Source organism: Hyposmocoma kahamanoa, unplaced genomic scaffold (genome assembly GCF_003589595.1).
Source record: "Hyposmocoma kahamanoa isolate Upper Pololo Valley unplaced genomic scaffold, ASM358959v1 87, whole genome shotgun sequence".
Lineage (NCBI taxonomy): Eukaryota > Metazoa > Arthropoda > Insecta > Lepidoptera > Cosmopterigidae > Hyposmocoma > Hyposmocoma kahamanoa.
In genome coordinates this window covers 7418318-7437643 of record NW_020654422.1, presented here as the reverse complement: position 1 = coordinate 7437643, position 19326 = coordinate 7418318, and the positions used below count along the sequence as shown (strand labels likewise).

The following is a 19326-nucleotide window of genomic DNA, read 5'->3' as shown; positions in this document are numbered from 1 at the left end:
CGCTGAGCTATTAAATTACACTTAAAGTCGTAGAAAATCATACTACGAAAATTTTCACAAGTTAAATCCATGGTGATATAGACAACCAGTTTTTAAAATGACGCCACAATGTAAAAACAAGTTACAGTCGGATGAAACAAACTGTATTCTATAGCTAAAGAGTTCCATTTTCAAATGTTGTAATTACTTTTTAAACGTTGTTTATGTAAGTGGCCAGTTCCGGAAATTTATAGTGCGCCCTATGTAATATAATCCTCCAAAAATATTATTAAAAAAAGCAAAATAGAATCGTTCTATTTCTCATTAGAAATCTGCGCGCAAAAGGGTTTTTTCCATTAGTTAGCATGGAAAAGTTTTTTGAGATTCGAACTTGACAATGGACTAACTTTTTCTTTCGATTAATAAAAAAAACGATTTGTCGTACATTATTTAAGTAATATAAATCTGTTGGTATATTTTATTCTTATTATTGTTGACATTAAATTGACAACGATAACTAATTTTGTTTATTGAAAACGATTTGTTATAATTCAACTGTTTTTCTTTCATCTACCATTTTCCTCGCTATAGTGAGGTGAAAAGTTATGCGTTTCCTTCGGCAGCAAAGTTGTTTTGCGTCTCGTGTCTTGAAACCCTGACTACGCTCAGGATTCTATTTTTAAACCACTAGTTTCGCTCGTGGTTCAATCTTAGCCTTCACTTGCTCAGGTTTCAGTACAAGCAATCGCGTCAAACAACAACTTTGCAGCCTTGCATGACAAATAACTATATTATACCGGTTGATATGCAGCAATATCCATTTTAGTGACGAGAGACGCGACGTGGCGAACCGCTACGTAGCCGTAGGGTCGCGTCATTGACCTACCAATAAACGCTTGGACAACTGAACAATTCGGTCACGGGTGAGATTGTACCTTTGGTTGCAGGGAGATGGTCAATTGTAAATACAAAATTAATTTTAATTATTAAATAGAAAATACTTAATAGGAAACTCAGATGGGCAAGCTCGTTAGCCGCTGTATTATATTGCAGTTGCATAACGTGCCAAAGACATCAATCTAATAAGGACTTGGATATCATTAACAGGGGCGCACTACGGAACCGACTTAACGTACGCAAACTACGTCTCGAGCCCGCGTCGGGAGGCTTTTCCTGAAGGCGGGTGATTCATGCGCATCTTTACGTTTTTTCCTTAACAGTCGATACAACCCTAATGGCTTTGGTTGATTCCGTATAAGCCTTGGTTTACACGGCATTGTCCTGCACGCACGTGTAACCTAACGTTATTATTATAAACGAATAGACAGCGGGGTGTTCACACGATATATTTTCATGCGGTTAAAAGACGGATAGTCGCAGTATTCACACAGCAATCGCCCTGAAAACACATCTGTGATGGACTCACGCTTTATTGCACTTTTATATTGGCATAGGAGACGCCAACGGCTTTGCCGCCGGAAAAACAGAAGGTATTGGGTTTATACAATTCCAAAGTTTTGTCCTACAAAACGGCGTCTTTGTTCCACTAAAGGTATCAATAAATAAATTGTTGTCCACAGAAGATTCGCCGGTCACTTTGTATTAATAAAATTATGCGTGCGTGTATGCTTCCAAAAGATTACTTCAATAGACGCCCGTTGTTCGGTGACTATACGATAAAAAACGTATGACTTCGTGCCGTGTGAAAGATGTGCATTAATACTATGCGCCACTGCACACCGAATACGTTAAAGATCATTCGATTATTTGCTTGACAAGTCGAATGAGATAAATGTATACAGCTGTGTGCGTTTTTTTGCAGGTTAATCACCGTGTGAAGGGTTCTATAAATTAAGTAATGTATACGCCACTGTTAATTCGGCTTTAACACTGAAAGTGTTGAATCAATTACTTTAGAAAAAATATATGTATAGTAAATTTGAGGATAATATATATACTGATTAGTGTAGGTATATATGATAATATACACACCGATATGGTGTGAAAACACATTTCCTGAAAAAACTCAATTTTTACTTATATATATTGTTTTTATGTTCCTTAAAGAAATCACACATGGTTGTTTTTACTTTTAAACTTGGGACCTATGATAATGATATAGGTAGGTATGTACATAAAAAAGCATAATATTTAAGTTAAAAAGCAAGTAATGGTATTTCAAGTAAGTCAAAAGATTTACTACAATTATTATGGGGGGTATCTTATTGGTTTCGAGAATTTAAACGTGGTCGAGAGAACCTAAACGATGATCCCAGACCCGGCCGATCACTAAATGCAGTAACTCATGAAAACGTCGTCACGGTTGATTGAATCACAGGCAGTTTCCACCATCCCGTTTGAACAGTTTAAAGTTAAGTTATGAAGATTGCTTCGCGATTAATACCTCATTCTCTCACCGAAAGTAAAAATCCCATCCTATTGATTGGTGAAAATTTATGCTAGAAAAGTTCGAAGGAGAAACTTCACAACGTATCCTGCATCCTTGCAATCGGCGAATTTTGGATCTACAGCTACGACCCTCTCACGAAGCAGCAATCCACGCAATGGGTGTTTGAAGAAGACGAGTTGCCTATAAAAGTTGTTCGCGGTCGGAACGTTAATAAGAAAAATGATAGCGGTTCTTTTTCGACGCATTGGACCAGCAGCATGATTTTGATTGCCTCTCCCGATCGGAAACTGCGTCTTTTCCGAGTCGAGGCATATAATATTGCGTATGGGCTACCCGATCGGATCAATTCCGATTTGAATTAAAATCAGGGCCCAGTAGCAGTGATTTTGCAAGAAGACCGTAGAACATTACTAGTGAGTAGTATTGCAAAGTTTGTCAGCCTCAAGCTTGCGGGAAGTTGAATAGCGAGAACCCAAGGAGCGGAGTCCGTGACATTCGTTTTCACCAAGATAACGCGCCCGCTCACACAGCTGTTAAAACCATCGACTATTTGACAACTTCGGGGATACAAATGTTACCCCGTCCTCCGTAGGTACAGCCCAAATTTAGCTTCATGCGATTTCTTTTTATTTTCCACAGTAAAAAAATGCTTAGTGGGCGAAAATTTAACACCGCAGACGAGGCCGTCGAAGGTTATTTTTCGACCTTCCGCAAGATAAGTTTTTAAATGTTTTGAAAGTTGGTCCATCCGAATACTAAAGTGTGTGAGGGTTGGAGGAAAATATTTTGATAAACTGTAATTTTCATATTCTTACTATTTTTCATTACACTTACTATTTTTTTTTACAGCCGGTCTATGTATTGAAGGTTTATAAATGACCATTATAATCGATCAATTAGAGCTCATGTTTGCAACAAAAGAGAATTCGTCTGCAATCTCTACTGTGCCCAAACTAAAAATTTAAATCTTGTTAGTGCGAAGTTAATAAACACTACGTAGGCGATATATGATTGAATATTACAATAAATATTTCATGTCTCGTCTCGCACATCATATCCTCGTTAATTCAGACCAATTCCACAGAACATGCCATGGAAGAGAATTGAAATTTTGGGATACAAATACCTGACATTGACAAGTTAGTTACTGAACGAAAAAGATAGAGCAATTAAAAATGTTTTGTCGCTGTTGCGATATAATTTTAAATTTTTTTTTTTTAAGTGCCTTTTGGCGATATAAGTTTATTTTATTTCACGATAAATAAAATTTCAAAAGATATTTCTAAACGTAGAATATAATGTGAACCTAAGGGGATTCGCTCATTTGGAGGGAAAAGTTTCGTTTTTATTTTGACTTTCATTTATTTTGTGAAATCTAGTTTAAAGTGGAATAGGATAGTGCTATTGTGCCTTAATCGAAGATTAAAAAGCGAAATTATACGAATCTCGAACTAGAATACCCGTATCGGCCCGTTTTAAGGAATCCCGAGTCAATCCAAGCACGCCGCCTCAAATTGCCTATCGTCTTTGTGGCGGCCATACTTACAGAAACATAATTGAACTTCATGATGAGGCTGATGGCTTTGCCAAAGCCTTAATAAAATTTTTTTTAAAGTTATGAACCTAAGGCTCAACTCACACTGGCGCAGAGTCGAAGCATCGCGTCGTGTCCTGTTTTTCAACTACAACGTTTGGCGATACGCGTCGTACGCGTGACGACACTTGTGCGCCCGGATCGCAGTGTGATCGTCGTCTTATGCCTCACTCCGCTAAAGTGACGCGTTGACGCGCGAAACTGCTCGACTGCATCTAAACGTCGACGCCCGTTTCCATATTTGCATAACACAAATTTGTACCTTAGTGATGGGAAAATAGAGATGAATATACTATAGACTTTTTTACTATAAATTTTGTTTCTATTTAGCGACAAACTAATTAGGCGCCTAATTAATTAGGTTTCTCCAATATGGTTCTATCTTAAGCTAACTGAACATGCTACTCAATAGGTTTCTTATGTCAAGGGCATTGGTCTTTTGTCTGTGCTTTGACATAAAGTTCTTACCAATAAAATAAGCCTTATAATGTGTCGGCTTTTCATACGGAGTGGCAACAAATACGTTTCAGCGATAACTAGCGACAACAACCTTCTGCTTAGTAGTGTTGGGTCATGGAAAATTTACATTTTGAAAAAATAATATTTAAAAAAAAAAAAATTTCCTGATATTTTCCAATATTTTCCTTTAATTTGCGTATTTGACGTTGACAGTTGTCAAAAGTTGAAGTTACTGAATGAAAATGACAGATGATGCCACAAGTGGTGATGGTGTGGTTGTTGCAGGATTTTTTGCGGTCGTGAAATCATTTTAAATCTCGTTTTCCTCGATAGTCGTGCCAAGATAGTAAGCAGTCTTTTTTTGGCAGACAGTTTTAGAGCCGCGACACGATCCACTTTAATTAGTATCATTAATACTAGTAGGATACTAGTTACTAATATACGAGTATAGGAATTTAGTAGTATTCACACCCGCCTGAGATTACAAGGAACAGAAACAACAAGACGGTTACAAGGCTATCGCACTCGTACTTATGTGCATTATGCTGCATGTAGTGAGTGCAACTAGTGCCAAATCAAATTTTTACTTTACCCATAGGTACATGTTTTCTAAGAAAGTAATCTTTTGAACGGTGTTTGCAATGATTGATTCAAAATTATACATTTATTAATGTTTTTTATTATATACATTTTCGATAATGGCTTTTGCTTAATTTCTGGGGATATTTCTACAACAATACTACATGATTTTTAATCACTTAACAGTATTATCTTATTGCTGTCCCGCAAGCATCATTAGGTTCAAGAAGAAAAAAACATAGAACAACCGTTTACATGACGTATCATAAATACAAACTATCACAACTTTAATGCAGATATTAAATTTAATTATGTGTTATTGTTGAGAGATACTATATGTATATTTAACCGCAATAAACACGTCGTTGGTGTTCACAGTGGAGACAAATTATATAATAATTCGTATCCTATTTGGACAATAATTATTAAGTTACATTCTATCGCCATTCTTTATTGTCAAAAAGAGAATGCTATCTTGGCTCGACTAAAGGTGACTTTTAGCTATTACGAGTTTATTTTACAATTCACGTTAAATAAAACTTCAAAAGATATTTCTAAACGTAGAACATAATATGAGCCTTCCAATTTTTCAAATTTTTACGGAAAAATTTCCACTATTTAAATTTTTTTGGAAAATTACCCAACAGTAATCGTCTAGCGGTAGCGACATTTGCATAAGTCTAGTTGGCAACACTGCATCTGTCTGACACTCTGAGATTCGCTCTGGAATTTTTGGAGGGAAAAGTGTCGTTTTTATTTCGACTTTCAATTATTTTGTGAAATCTAGTTTAAAGTGGAATAGGATAGTGCTATTGTGTCTTAATCGAAGATTAAAACGCGAAATTATACGAACCTCGAACTAAAATACCCGTATCGGCCCGTTCTAAGGAATTCCGAGTCAATCCAAGCACGCCGCCTCAAATTGCCTATCCTCTTTGTGGCGGCCATATTTACAGAAAAACTTATTTTTATGTTTTCGGCTGAAGGTCTTTGTTTCCATGGCCAGAAAAAAAAAACTGACACTCTGACACCTGACAGCTTGAATTTCAATTTGCAATTTTTCTTATGTGTTTGCCGGATTGTATATAAAACATTAAATTTATTTCGTAACAGCATTTAAATAAATTATAATGTCGCCGGAAGAAACAATAGAAAGATTAAAACACTTAGGTTTAAGTGAACAAAAAGCGAAAGAAACGCTGAAAAATGCCAACGTCACGAAGTATTTACTGATTGCAATAAACGAGGTTAGAATAAGTTTTCGGCAGTATTTCAGGTTCAATACATTTTTAAAACTTCGTTAAGTGTGTACAAATGGTGAGTAATGCGTTTATAATGAATAATTGCAGGTGGATATCGCAAGTTTACCAGCAGGGGCGGGGATGTTGATTTACCATCTGGCGACTAAAATCAAGCCTCAAATCGCCGATAAATTAGGTTTTATTTGCGATTATATAAAAAATGGCAAGCTTGACTCGACGCTGCGTGTAGACGCAGCCCTGGAATACCTCCTTAATAATGTAAATGAAACCAAAGTTGATATTAGCAGGTTTGAGAAAGCTTGTGGTGTAGGTGTCGTAGTTACGCCTGAACAGGTCGAACAGGCGGTCGAAAAACATATGGCTAAATTTAAGGAAGAGCTGCTGGAAAAAAGGTACAGATTCAATGCTGGCATCGTCATGCAGGCAGTTAGAGCTGACCTACCATGGGCTGATGGAAAGGCTATAAAGAATGAGGTTGATATACAGGTAATGTCTTTAATATTAAAATTGCTTATGCATGGTATCTACATGTAGATTATTTAAAAGTACTTTGACTAAATATTTGATATTAGTGCATAAACATTATCATTTATTAACCTTGTAATTGTTTACTCAACTGTTTTGTGATTAAATAAACTAAATATTTGCTTATAAAATTATGGCAAGAAACAAACATTGAACTGTGTTTTTGTCAAAAATAAAGTTTTTTGTAATTTGCAGATATTTGATCTATTAGGACCAAAATCTGAAGCAGACCTTGCTCCTCCTCCTAAAACAGATAAAAAAGGCAAAAGTGGAGATGCTGGAAAGAAACAGAAGAAGGAAGATAGTAAAGGTATTTCATTCCTATATGAGACAAAAAAATGTAAAATAAAAGTCTCTTTTCACACACATGTGGATGAAGCATTGACATGTAACTCTTGTAAATACCATTTTAATAATATTTTTTTCATAATGCCCCTAATATATTACAGCTATATAGAAGTATTTATAGGTAAATAAGAAAATAATTGTACTAGAATTATAATCTGTTCTTTCCAGTGACAACAGCAGTTGATAAGTGTGAATCGTCAGGTGATGTTGATGGTGCATCGTCTATTTCTGAATTAATGAAAAAATTGCCATTTCATGCTCCTGGAGAAAATTACAAGGCCGATGGATATGTTGTTACTCCTGACACTAAGAGATTGTTAGAGGAACACTTAAAAATGACAGGAGGAAAAGTAAGAACTAGGTTTCCTCCTGAGCCAAATGGTATTTTACACATAGGACATGCTAAAGCCATTAATATTAACTTTGGATATGCGGCTGCCCATGATGGTGTTTGTTTTTTGAGGTATGATGACACCAATCCTGAGAAAGAGGAGGAAAAATTCTTTGTTGGAATTAGGGATATGGTTGAATGGCTTGGTAAGTATTGCTAAGATTGTTTTTTTAAAGTGTGTCTTGAAAAAATTCTAAAATTGTTCCATCCACAAATCATCACTTTAGAGTGGAAACATTGGTTAAGAATTTATACACATTTTTACTCATTTTTTGTTGCAGCAAAATGCATATACCTGTGACGGTGTGACCTTCTTGATCATCATTCCACCTTTTCATTTAAATTTCTTAATTTATTCTCACACTTGTTGAATTGTTCCATTCTTTTGCCTCGCATTCTGATTTTGTATTGTTCCATCGTCACTCACTGCCCGATCACGGCAGAGAACACATCTTGTTATTTTTTTGTTCTGCTTACCATTTTACTAAAATTCTCTTGTACAATATACATTTTCAAGATCATAAGTATTGTTAAAAACCATAGTAAAGCCTTATAAAACGATTTATTACCACTACCCTTTTGAACTTTGAACTTTAAACTTAGTAAGTAAGATGTATGGAGGCTGCGGAGGCTACTACTACATTCCATCCAACAGGACATAACGCCACCAGCACCAGCAGCCCTCTTACATACCTTTTGTTTAAATATATTACTACAATAATATAGCATTTGAAAGAGATATATATGATTTAACTAATGAAATGCTAATTGCAAACATTAATACTGTGTTTACTATATTTTACAACAAATTTATATCTTTGTCCTAAAAATTACATAGAAATCACATATGAGGTATTCACTCTAAGATAACAATATTATGTGACATTGCATGTAAAGTTTGTTTGCATCAGCTCATCATTTATTGCCGTGGTGAAAGGATTTTGATATGTCTTTTGTTAGCTGAATATTCAACAATTTTAAAATATAAAATTTAATTGGTCAATATTATACCACTTTCATTACTATATAAAACAAGCCTTAGTAGCCTAATGGTTTGACCTACCGACTCTCAAGCTGAGGATGTGGGTCCAAATTTGGGCTCACACCCTTGAGTTTCTCGGAATTTATGTGCAAAATTTAATTTACAATTTACCATGACCTTTTCGGTGAAGGAAAACATTGTGATTAAAACTGAAAGTGAAGAAGGTTCACAATTCTCTGAAATGTGTGAAGACCCCAATTCCCCTGGCCCAGCATGGCGGACTATGGCCTAAACCCTGATGGCTATTATGGCTAGGCTATGGCCTATGGCCTAAGCCTGAGATGAGTCACTTGATCAGCACTGGGACATATAAATGGGTTGATGATGATAGTAAATTGCTATATTGGGGGTAATTTACAGGGTACAAGCCGTACAAAATCACTCACTCTTCTGACTATTTTGATCAACTTTATGAATGGGCAGTTCAGCTGATCAAGAAGGATCTTGCCTATGTGTGCCATCAAAAATCAGAGGAAATTAAAGGATTTAATCCCCCTCCGTCTCCTTGGAGAAACAGGCCCATTGAGGAAAGCTTACAGTTGTTTGAGGTAATGTTGTTAGCCATTAATAAATGAGGAAATATGTAACATTTATTAACATAATTATGTACCGATTATACAATGAACATAAACCTTTGTTTGTACATACTTTAAAGCCACAAATAAGAAATAACATGCCAATCACTGGAAATTTCAATGCAAGAATTAATAACATACGATGTTCTGTTATATTTATTTATAAGTATTTTAAAGGACATGAGAAATGGAAAAATTGATGAAGGGGAAGCCACACTCCGAATGAAAATAACCCTAGAAGAAGGTAAACAGGACCCTGTAGCATATAGGATTAAGTTCAAGCCTCACCACCGTACTGGCGACAAGTGGTGCATTTACCCTACATACGATTACACTCACTGCCTTTGTGATAGTATTGAGCACATCACACATTCTCTTTGTACTAAGGAGTTCCAGTCAAGAAGGTTAGTAGTTTTTGTTTGTAGAGATTGGAAATTTACATGATTACTCAGAGGAATTTATCTATAGGAATTAATAGAAGTGATTATTATTACAACAGCAGGTATCAAAATAGTCATGGTACTTAATTAAAACTTCAAACTGTACCTTTTGTACGGCTTAGATCTGGCAGAGCATACAATGACTTGACACTGTTATTCAATGTTTGTCATGTTACTTCAACCTGAATAGGAAAAATTTAGTGATCAGAATTTGTCATCAGTATATTTGTCATATGTATATAAATACGAAATAAGGGCCACCTATCCCTGGCAACTCATAAGGCAATGGGCCTTATATCACTTTTAAGAGTATGTTTACATGATGAGCGTTCAACGGGCGTTTCGCTAACGCGCGCTCACAACTTACCGAATTTTGTACGTAAATCGCTGTAGGTGTTCACCGAGCGGCCAACGCGCGCTCAACCCAGCGCTAACGCCGGGCACTTGTTAACCGCTTTGAGATCATATACAGCGTTTTCGATGCGGTGAGACGTGTTTTGCAATTGAAATTGCAAAACACATGTCCATAGTCATATAGTTTGAGATTAGGATACAAAGTTATTAAGTGACTTTCACTGAGCCTGGATAGTAAAATAGAATGGACCTATTTCCGTCTCCTGTTGCCTTCGATATAAAATCCACAAACACATAGCTGTTTCCAAGTCCATCTTCGACTAATGCCGAACTTGCACTGTAACAGTGAAAAGCGCCCGCCATGTGTATACTATTTAAAAACCTAACGCGCGTTGAACGCTTGTCATGTGAACATATCCTTAATATCAACTCTCATTTGCGCTGAAATCACGAATTAGAAACTAAGTAGTACAGCGCCAACAACTGACCTGTGTGTACGTTTCCGTATATTCCAAAAATGTTCTGTATTTATTGTAATAAAGATCTAACAATGGGGGGCTATTCCATTTGGTGGTGTTGGAAAAACGCAAAACATCTAATTACAAAACAAACGGAAACACATTTCATCGGTAATAAAATATGTAATTTTTCAATTTTCGTCTTTTATAGCAAAGCTCGAGTTAAACTGGTCGATTTGAAGTGAAACAATTGACGACACTCGTCAATTGTTTCGAATTCGGGCTGGCGAATCGGAGCGCAGTTATCACCGTATTGATTTGGCAGAATAGTTTTCGAACGATATTTTGTCTCTATTTCTGGTTATATACTTGATGTATTTTATACAGTGATACAATTCCTGCTACAACTAAATAAAATAGCATGGTAGCAGTTTTAACAGCAAATTCTCAACTTGAACACCTGTGTGCTGCATGTTTGCCCATTAAAGCTAATACACTATAATTAAACACTTTTTTATAGATCTTCATATTATTGGCTTTGCAATGCACTTGGAATCTACTGCCCAGTGCAGTGGGAGTATGGCAGATTGAATGTGAATTATACTGTGGTCTCCAAGAGAAAGATTGCTAAGCTTATTGATGAGGGAATAGTTAATGGTGAGTACTGTTCATAAACAAAGAAGATTGGTCATATGTGACTCAGAAAGCGATTACTTCAGGCGCTACTAAAATTTGTCTCAAGTTTAGTTTATTTTTATTCAATGCCAGTTGCTAAATTCATGTACCTATATATGTATAACTCTAAAATTTTAGATGTATCAAGTATGGTAAATACGGTCGAGAGTGGTTAATGTTAATTAATGTAAGTAGCGTAAGTAATTTTTACAAATTAATTTAATAATTTTTAAATATATTATTGTATTATATTATATTGTATTGTATTGTATTGTATTGTATTGTATTGCATTGCATTGCATTGCATTGCATTATATCATATCATATCATATCATATCATGTCATGTCATATGTCATAACATATCATATCATCATATTATATTATTTAATAATTTTTAATTAATTCAACAAAATGATCACAATACAATTTAAGATTCCCGGGGAAGGTAGGGTGGCCAGAGAAACCCACACCACAAAAATTCCATTGGTGCTAGTAACACCCAACTGCGAGAACGAGCCCACTCATCCAATACCAATTTGTCACTGTAGGAACAAAAAGTAATATTTAGACGATATATGTATTATTTAAGATATTTATTTTTATTGAATATCATGATATTTTTATTACCATGATATTTAGCAATTTTTTTGTGATAAATGATAATACTCCACTACTTTGTTATTATTATTGATACAAAGATCGAACAGACACAAAGAAAAATTCCTTTGATGTCACTGGACTCGAAGTGTCTGTTGCCTCAACGTGGCTATCGCTCTTGCCAACTGAGTTACGGATCGAGACAGCAGATCTTACGAATTTCTTTGTGTGGTTGTTGCGGATTTGTATTAAATTTAAACGCTTTTTTCCGTAGCGATAGCGCTACCTGTGAGAACTAATCAAAGTTTCTTCACTCAGTCAGCCAGCCAGGTACTTACAACTACCAGACGACAGACAGAAATATCGCTATATTAATTTAATTGCAATATTTATTTGATTTGATTGAATATCACGATGTTTTTACTATTATTTTTAAACCGACTTCAAAAAAAGAAGGAGGTTCTCAATTCGGCCTTTTTTTGTATGTATGTTACGCGATAACTCGGGCATTTGAGAACAAATTTTGATGATTATTTTTTGTTTCGTAGAGGATACCTCGGTAGTAGCCCCATTTAACGTTGAAGAATATATTCCACCTCTAAGGGTGGCAAACTCGGGGATGAATCCGGTACAACCGATTTCAATAAAACTTGGCAAATAGATGTAATTCCTCGAACTTTTGAGGTCGTATTTTTAGTACGCTGTACTGAGATGATTTAAATATGTATTTAAATTTTTTTTAACGAATTTGCATGTCAAAGATTGGGACGACCCCCGACTGTATACATTGACGGCTTTACGTCGCCGGGGGGTGCCGGCAGCAGCTATCAACAAGTTTTGCGCGGGTCTGGGCGTCACCGGCGCTCTTGGTGCCGTCGACCCGACCATGCTGGATGCCGCCGTCAGGGACGTGCTCAATGTCACAGCTCCCAGGTAGGCAGCTAAATTACCACATTCGGCCATAACGTGCCAAACACTAAGTGTTATAAGAATTTGCCGTAGATAAAGGTAAATAATATACTTTATTAACCGTAGTACTTTATGGTGCTTTATTTTTTAACGTATGTACGTAATTATACAGATGTTTATTTTTAAATGGAACACTGAGGAAATCCGAAACCATAGAAGATACAAGAAAACTGTCTTATAATAATAATAATAACGCGCACGTACTCATAGCCCCGCACTGGGGAAACCCTGTATTGCGGGTGCCATGGACACATAGACATCCACAAATTACACCCAATTCACGAGAGAAATAAATGTAGGCCATACAAATATTTCTCCCGGCCCGGGAATCGAACCCGGGACCTCTTGCGTGACAGGAACCATTAAGTCTTTTTTGTGAAAACAATTTTGACACAGTCAATTTTTTGGCTTAGCGTGAGTTATCCATAAAAATGAATAAAATTGATCAAAATTTTTTTAGTGCTGATCGATTCAGTTTCATGAAGGGATCATCATTTCATCGTATCGGACGAAAAAAAATCGGGATAGCAGAAGTTGGTCAAACTTCATAAAATATTTTTTCATACAAAATGAATAAATTTGACTATTTTTTTTAAATGCTCATGAACTCAGTTTCTTATAAGGATGACTCATTGTACTGGAAGAAAAAAATTGGGACAGCAGAAGTTAGTCAAATTAGAAGGAGTTTTTGGTTGTTTAACTTTCTTTGCCGTAGCGCCATCTGTGAGAAATCCATTAAAGATTTCTTCACTCAGCCAGGTACCTTTACAGCTACCAGCGGCTGACTGGAGATGACGCTTTAATAATTGTAATATGAAGTTGATTGACTATCGCGATGTTTTACTACCATGATATTCAATTATTTTTTTGTAAAATTACTACTCTAGTTTGTTATAATTATTAATATAAACATAGAACACAGAGATCTTTCGATCCGGCTGAATTTGAACCAGAGCGTCTTCAGCATACCAAGCCGACGCTCACAAATCTTGAAATTAACAGTCTCTGTTTTTATCAGGGTGATGGTGGTTCTAGAGCCACTAAAAATCACGCTAACGAATCTAACCATGGATAGAGTCGAAGTTACAGTACCGGACTTCCCCAACGAACCCGACAAAGGTTCTCACAAAGTGGTGCTTAGTAAAGTTATCTATATTGAGGCGAGTGATTTTAAAGAAGAGCCCGAGAAAGGGTATAGACGTCTGACACAATCACAGTCCGTTGGTTTAAGACATGCTGGATATGTCATTAAGGTGAGATATACTGGTTTTCATATAATGCTTATTAAAGATCGAACAGAAAGAACACAGTCTTTCGTGAAATAGCGTCAGCCGTAGTGATTTTATTTTAATCGTTGCGTGCTAATAAAGTAAATATAGTATTATCAGTAGTGGTCACGTATTCGGATATAGTGGTCATATATATCTATGAGTAGAAGCAGTAGAGCTCTTTGTGAAAAAGTTCGTCCAGGGAAGTACTGTCACCTTACCTATTTCTGCCGCCAAGCGTTCCGGTTGTGAAGGGTAAGAGTACTGGTGAAATTACAGTCACATGGAACTTGTCAACTTATGTGTAAGGGTGACGGGAGCATTGGGAGTGCCCAATCTTTGTAATTTAAAGCTCTGAGTGACATTGCAACTGTTATGGACTGACGTGTCGCTTTCCAACAGGTGCACGACTTGTACGTCCCGTCACTAATTACCATAAAAGCGACGGTTGACCGTCAATATTTGCGGCCGCATCTCACCACTAAGCGCGTTCTGGAGTCGAAAATCTACCCGATCAGTTTTTTTAATGTTTCGAACGATTTGTTGTATTCCTGTGCGTAAACTTGTATACGTGATGTGAGTTCCGACTTGGTGACTTCGGCGAAGGAGGCAATTGACATGGTGTAGACAGCGAGTCGACTGTGCCTCCTTCGGTAAGACAATGACAACAAACTCTGCGTCTGCCGAAGTCGGCCGTTGACCCTATTTAAACACTTCATAAATAACTTTATTCAAATCAAATTAAATACTGTGATGTCCAACTTTACAGTCAGCTTTTAATTATTGTTCTGAATCATTTTGTGCCATGTGTTCAACCAATCTTTTTACTTTTTCGTAGATATCCAAAGTACTTAAGGACAATACAGGAAAAGTTACTGATTTGGAATGTACGGTAGAGCCTACAGATTCTGCAGAGAAACCGAAAGCCTTTATTCACTGGGTTTCCGAACCAGTGACAGTCGAAGTCAGATTATACCAGCCTTTGTGAGTAAATTACGATTAGTATTAGTTTTTACTATAATTGAATGGTGAAAAAAGATGTAATTGGCAACATGCACGTCTTCGAAGATTCAAAAAACTTTTCAGACACATTTTAGCTCACATTCGCTCTAGGTAGTATGGCGGATTACGTCCTAAAATAACCCACGTCACTAGAATTAGTTGGCCATAAATTTGTTGACACAAGATGCACGAATAAATACAATAGTCATTATAATTTTTTGTTACACCAAATTTTGTTTCGAAACGTAACAGATTTATACACAAAAACCCCGAAGACCCCAATGAAGTTCCAGGCGGATTCTTGTCGGACTGTCGCAAGGACACGCTGCAGATCTTGGAGGCGTTTGCGGATGTTTCCATCGCTGGGGCTAAAGTATACGACAAGTTCCAGTTCGAGAGGGTCGGCTTCTTCTCTGTTGATTCTGATTCTACTAATAGCAAAGTGAGTAAATAAAATCATAAATGTCGTAAAAGAAATTATAAAGGCGAAGAAAAAGCCCGGTGACATAATATTATGATTTTCCAGGTCAGTGTTGCCATTTATAATATAAATAATTGTATCGTTCACTGGTTCTTGGACCTGGCAGCTTCTGTTCCGGACAGCTGACATTGCTAATGTCAGGAGACACCGAATATTCTATTTAATTCAAAGTTCATCTATCAGGCCACGAGTCTAAAATAGAAAACACAGAATAATAATAATAATTCTTATTATACGTCTGCATACAATAGTAGTAGTGTGTTGCTGGTTCGGCCTACACTACCCTATCACCACCGATAAATGCATTAAAAAGTTCCTCTATAATATTTCACTCTGTAGACCTTAGTACATAAAACAAGTAGTGTATTTCTATACAAATATAGCAGCGGGGCTTGTACGTGTGCACTCCCGTTGCGCGCCGAATACAGTCGCACAAATTCGCATAATCTCGCGGTGACGTCACACGCGTCATTCATTATAATTAGAGATGGGAAAAACTGCTTATTTTTTAAACGTTTAAACGTTATGCTTTTTTAAAAATCGTGCTTTTTTTATACGCTTTTTCACTTAAAGGTTTTTTAGTTTGTAGCTAACAAAATCGTTTAGAAACATAGACTTTTATGTTAAAAAAAGCTTGCAACGTTGTGTTGATAGCGAAAAGCAAGAGTAGACCACTAAACGTTTTAAGAAAGTAAGTTTATTTGTAAAAAACGAGTTTTATTTTTATTTATAACACAACATTGTTATATTAACATTTTGTTCATTGGCATTTTAAAGCGTTAAAAAATTGTTGATATGGAAAAAACTGCTTATTTTTTAACGTTAAAACGTATGTTTAAAAAGCGTGCTTGTAAAAGCGCTTTTCACATAAACGCTTTTTAGTTTGAAGCTTAAAAAGTCGTTTAGATTAATTTATTTAGGAAACAGATGGCGCTAATTGAAATTTAGGCACGATAAAAAAAATTAAATTGTTGAGTATAGAACTGACCAGTGACCAACGCTTGAACGCTTAAAATGAAAAGCGTACGTAAGCATAGCAAACTTTTTTAAGTGCTTTTCTTTTAAACCCTTAAATATAGTATTGAAGCGATTTCCCTCGGTGATTAAAAAAGACATCATATAGTAGACGTGTTTATAGTTAGTTATTTGAACATATTACCTTTGTCATGCATGTACATTAGAGATATCTGCGTATATGTCAACTCTCATCCTCAATATTTTAAAACACGCGGTGAAGTCATTCAAAGGCAAACTAGAGTAAAAATTATGAATCTATTATACCAACCTCGTTGCCATAAAGTAATTTATTAGAATAACTGCTTCAACATGTGTATAATTATTTACAATAAATTACCAAACAAAATTAAATTGTTACAACGACATACTTTTAAATTAAAATTGACAAAATGGCTTTTGACACATTGCTTCTATAGTAATAAAGAATACTTAAAATTTACAAATTCATTACATTAATTAGAAACTATAGAGACTGAAGAAACATTGAATCCCATTAATATTTGCACATCTGCTTGCAGGTTGAATACAATGTACCTAATTTTACTTAACGTATTCTATTCTATTCAAGAATGGCTCAAATTCAGAATTGGTTAGTTATTTGAGCAAGTATGGGTGAAATTCAGAATTGGTTAGCATTTCATATCCGTTTCATGATCGCTCTCCTATAATTGAGATATCAATCCGCGATCCTGGCATATCAATATTTATACGTAAGTAGTGCATTTAACAAACAAAAATTATTTCAATATAGCATGAGAATATTGTAATGAACACCTAAATTGAATTAAATTATGTTTACAACCTGTAGGTACAACTTAAATAATATTGTAACAACCCTATGCTCTGAGCGAAGTACGTATATGTGCCAAACAGGCGAGAGTTGCACTACTTGTTTTATTATATAGTGTTAACACACCACTGTTTCTTGTCCATGCATTATTGAACAAATATTTGAAAAATAGTTTTGCCTGAAACAAACGATTACTATTCTTACTCTATCGACTGTTATATACATATACTTGAATGCACGTAATGCATAAGTACAATTCAATATTTTTATTAGTGATACTATTGTCTGTTCACAGATCCTATTCAACAGAACCGTGTCCCTCAAAGAAGATACAGGGAAATAAATAAAAATATATATATACTCATAACTAGTATTTATTACATAAATGTGTCGTGTATTTACGTAAATAAAATTTACAATTTATTGTTTGAATAAAACTTTTATGATAAAAAAATTAAATAAAAGTGTTTTTGTATTTTATTATAATTTTTACAAGTGTAAAATACACATACCGGCACATTTTGGGAGACTCAAATAAAATCCCCAAAATAATAAGTGTTTTTAGAAAACTCAGGTCGGTTGTTTTACTTTTTATTTAGGACTAATTTAGAAAATAAAAAAATACTCCACTGTACTTTTTTCGTTTATTTGTTAAAATTTTTAAATTTTCAGCTTTTTATGCTTTGTCACAAAATCAAAAAAAATAATGCATGCTGTTAATTTCGATTTTTTCCAATAAAGGTTCAGTAAGGCTAAGTCGGTGTTAATTTAATTTCTACTTTATGTCTAATTCTAATTTATTTCAATGTAAACGTTACGATTGAATATATCTCACTTTTTTATTCCGTTAAATGTGCCGGTGTGTGTATATAGAGAATCCGGAAAAGGGTCTTACGTATACATACATGTAAAATAAATACATCGTACATTGTTCGTCTTTCTCTTCCTCTTCATTCTCCGTCTAATTTGAAGGGGGAATTAAGCAGACATTTATTTAGTCATAAAATACTCTTAATTGTCCTCATTACCCTATCTTTTTCATCATCAGCATCAAACAGAAATCCTCGGTGGCTTAGTGGTCTATACTGTGGGTGTTGGAAGGAGGTCCCGAGTTCGATACCTGGGAGGATCAAATTGGGAAATGAACTTTAAGTTAGTTCTGGTCTGGGTGTTTCCAGAAATGCCTCACTGTGAGTTCCGTTGCTCTGATACTCATAGTATAGAAAATTCCCTAGATTGAGACGAGGCTTTTGGTGTGGTTGTCTGGCACATTAATATAAAAAAGCGTTTTGTCAGGAAACTATAGTACATGTACTATCTTTGGTGATATACACATAAACTGGCGTCGGAATTGTCATAGCAACATTAAAATGGCATAAATTAAAAATGGATTGCATGGCGAAATTTACTCGCTTCATATCGACAGCCCCACCGCATACAGTGTAAAGGAAAAACTGCAACTTTACAGGAGCGATTAAAAACTTAAAAAATTATGTTACTCATTGGTGATTGGATATACTTAAATACAATGTATGACCAAAATCAAAGACAAAAAACATTAATCTTATATAAAATATGAAATACGAAAATATTCATAGTTTATAAATGATCAAACGAACTTCTATATATCAGACAAATTATTTGATGTATCTGCTTTTCAAAAACTTTTTTATTACGAAAAATGAACAAAGAAAGAAATTAGAAACAAAAACAAACATTTCATATTGATTGCAGAATATGTAAGTACCTAGTTCTCCGAAGGTATTGTGGAGCATAGGCATTGCACGTCGTAATTCCATAAATTACGAGGTACAAGTTTATTTTTGACAATTAGATTCCCCGTGATAGAATTTGGTATAGTTCAGGTGCGCCACAATTCATTCGAGGAATCAAGCATGTATATTTTTTCAACGGTACAAGGTTTTGGGCGTTCTTATCGCAAATGGTGTAGAGTTGAATTGAGATCGTTCACAGTCCATGATTCCACCTGGTGTCGTAAATTGGTGTCGACCATAAGTCCACGCATACATAGGGTTGACTTAGGCCTTTATAAGGGGACTGTGAACGTGTTAAGTGTCAAGCTTGACATGCCCATGACCTTGAACCTAAG

The 19326-nt window shown here is 35.5% G+C and overlaps 1 protein-coding gene across 2 annotated transcripts; it reads left to right on the top strand.

Moving 5' to 3' along the window:
* Positions 1-6052: 6052 nt before the first annotated feature.
* Positions 6053-17644, top strand: LOC113235089 (probable glutamine--tRNA ligase). 2 transcript variants are annotated; one of them, XM_026470658.1, is made up of 12 exons: positions 6053-6268; positions 6371-6769; positions 7004-7118; positions 7325-7693; positions 8950-9137; positions 9342-9568; positions 10937-11073; positions 12451-12622; positions 13677-13911; positions 14765-14910; positions 15181-15370; positions 16945-17058. In XM_026470658.1, the coding sequence occupies exons 1-12, from the start codon at positions 6152-6154 to the stop codon at positions 16972-16974; spliced, it is 2325 nt and encodes a 774-aa protein (XP_026326443.1). In that variant the 5' UTR covers positions 6053-6151; the 3' UTR covers positions 16975-17058. The 2 variants fall into 2 exon arrangements, with proteins under 2 accessions (XP_026326443.1, XP_026326442.1); XM_026470657.1 differs by lacking the exon at positions 16945-17058 and adding an exon at positions 17512-17644 and having other exon boundaries at positions 6054-6268.
* Positions 17645-19326: the final 1682 nt, after the last annotated feature.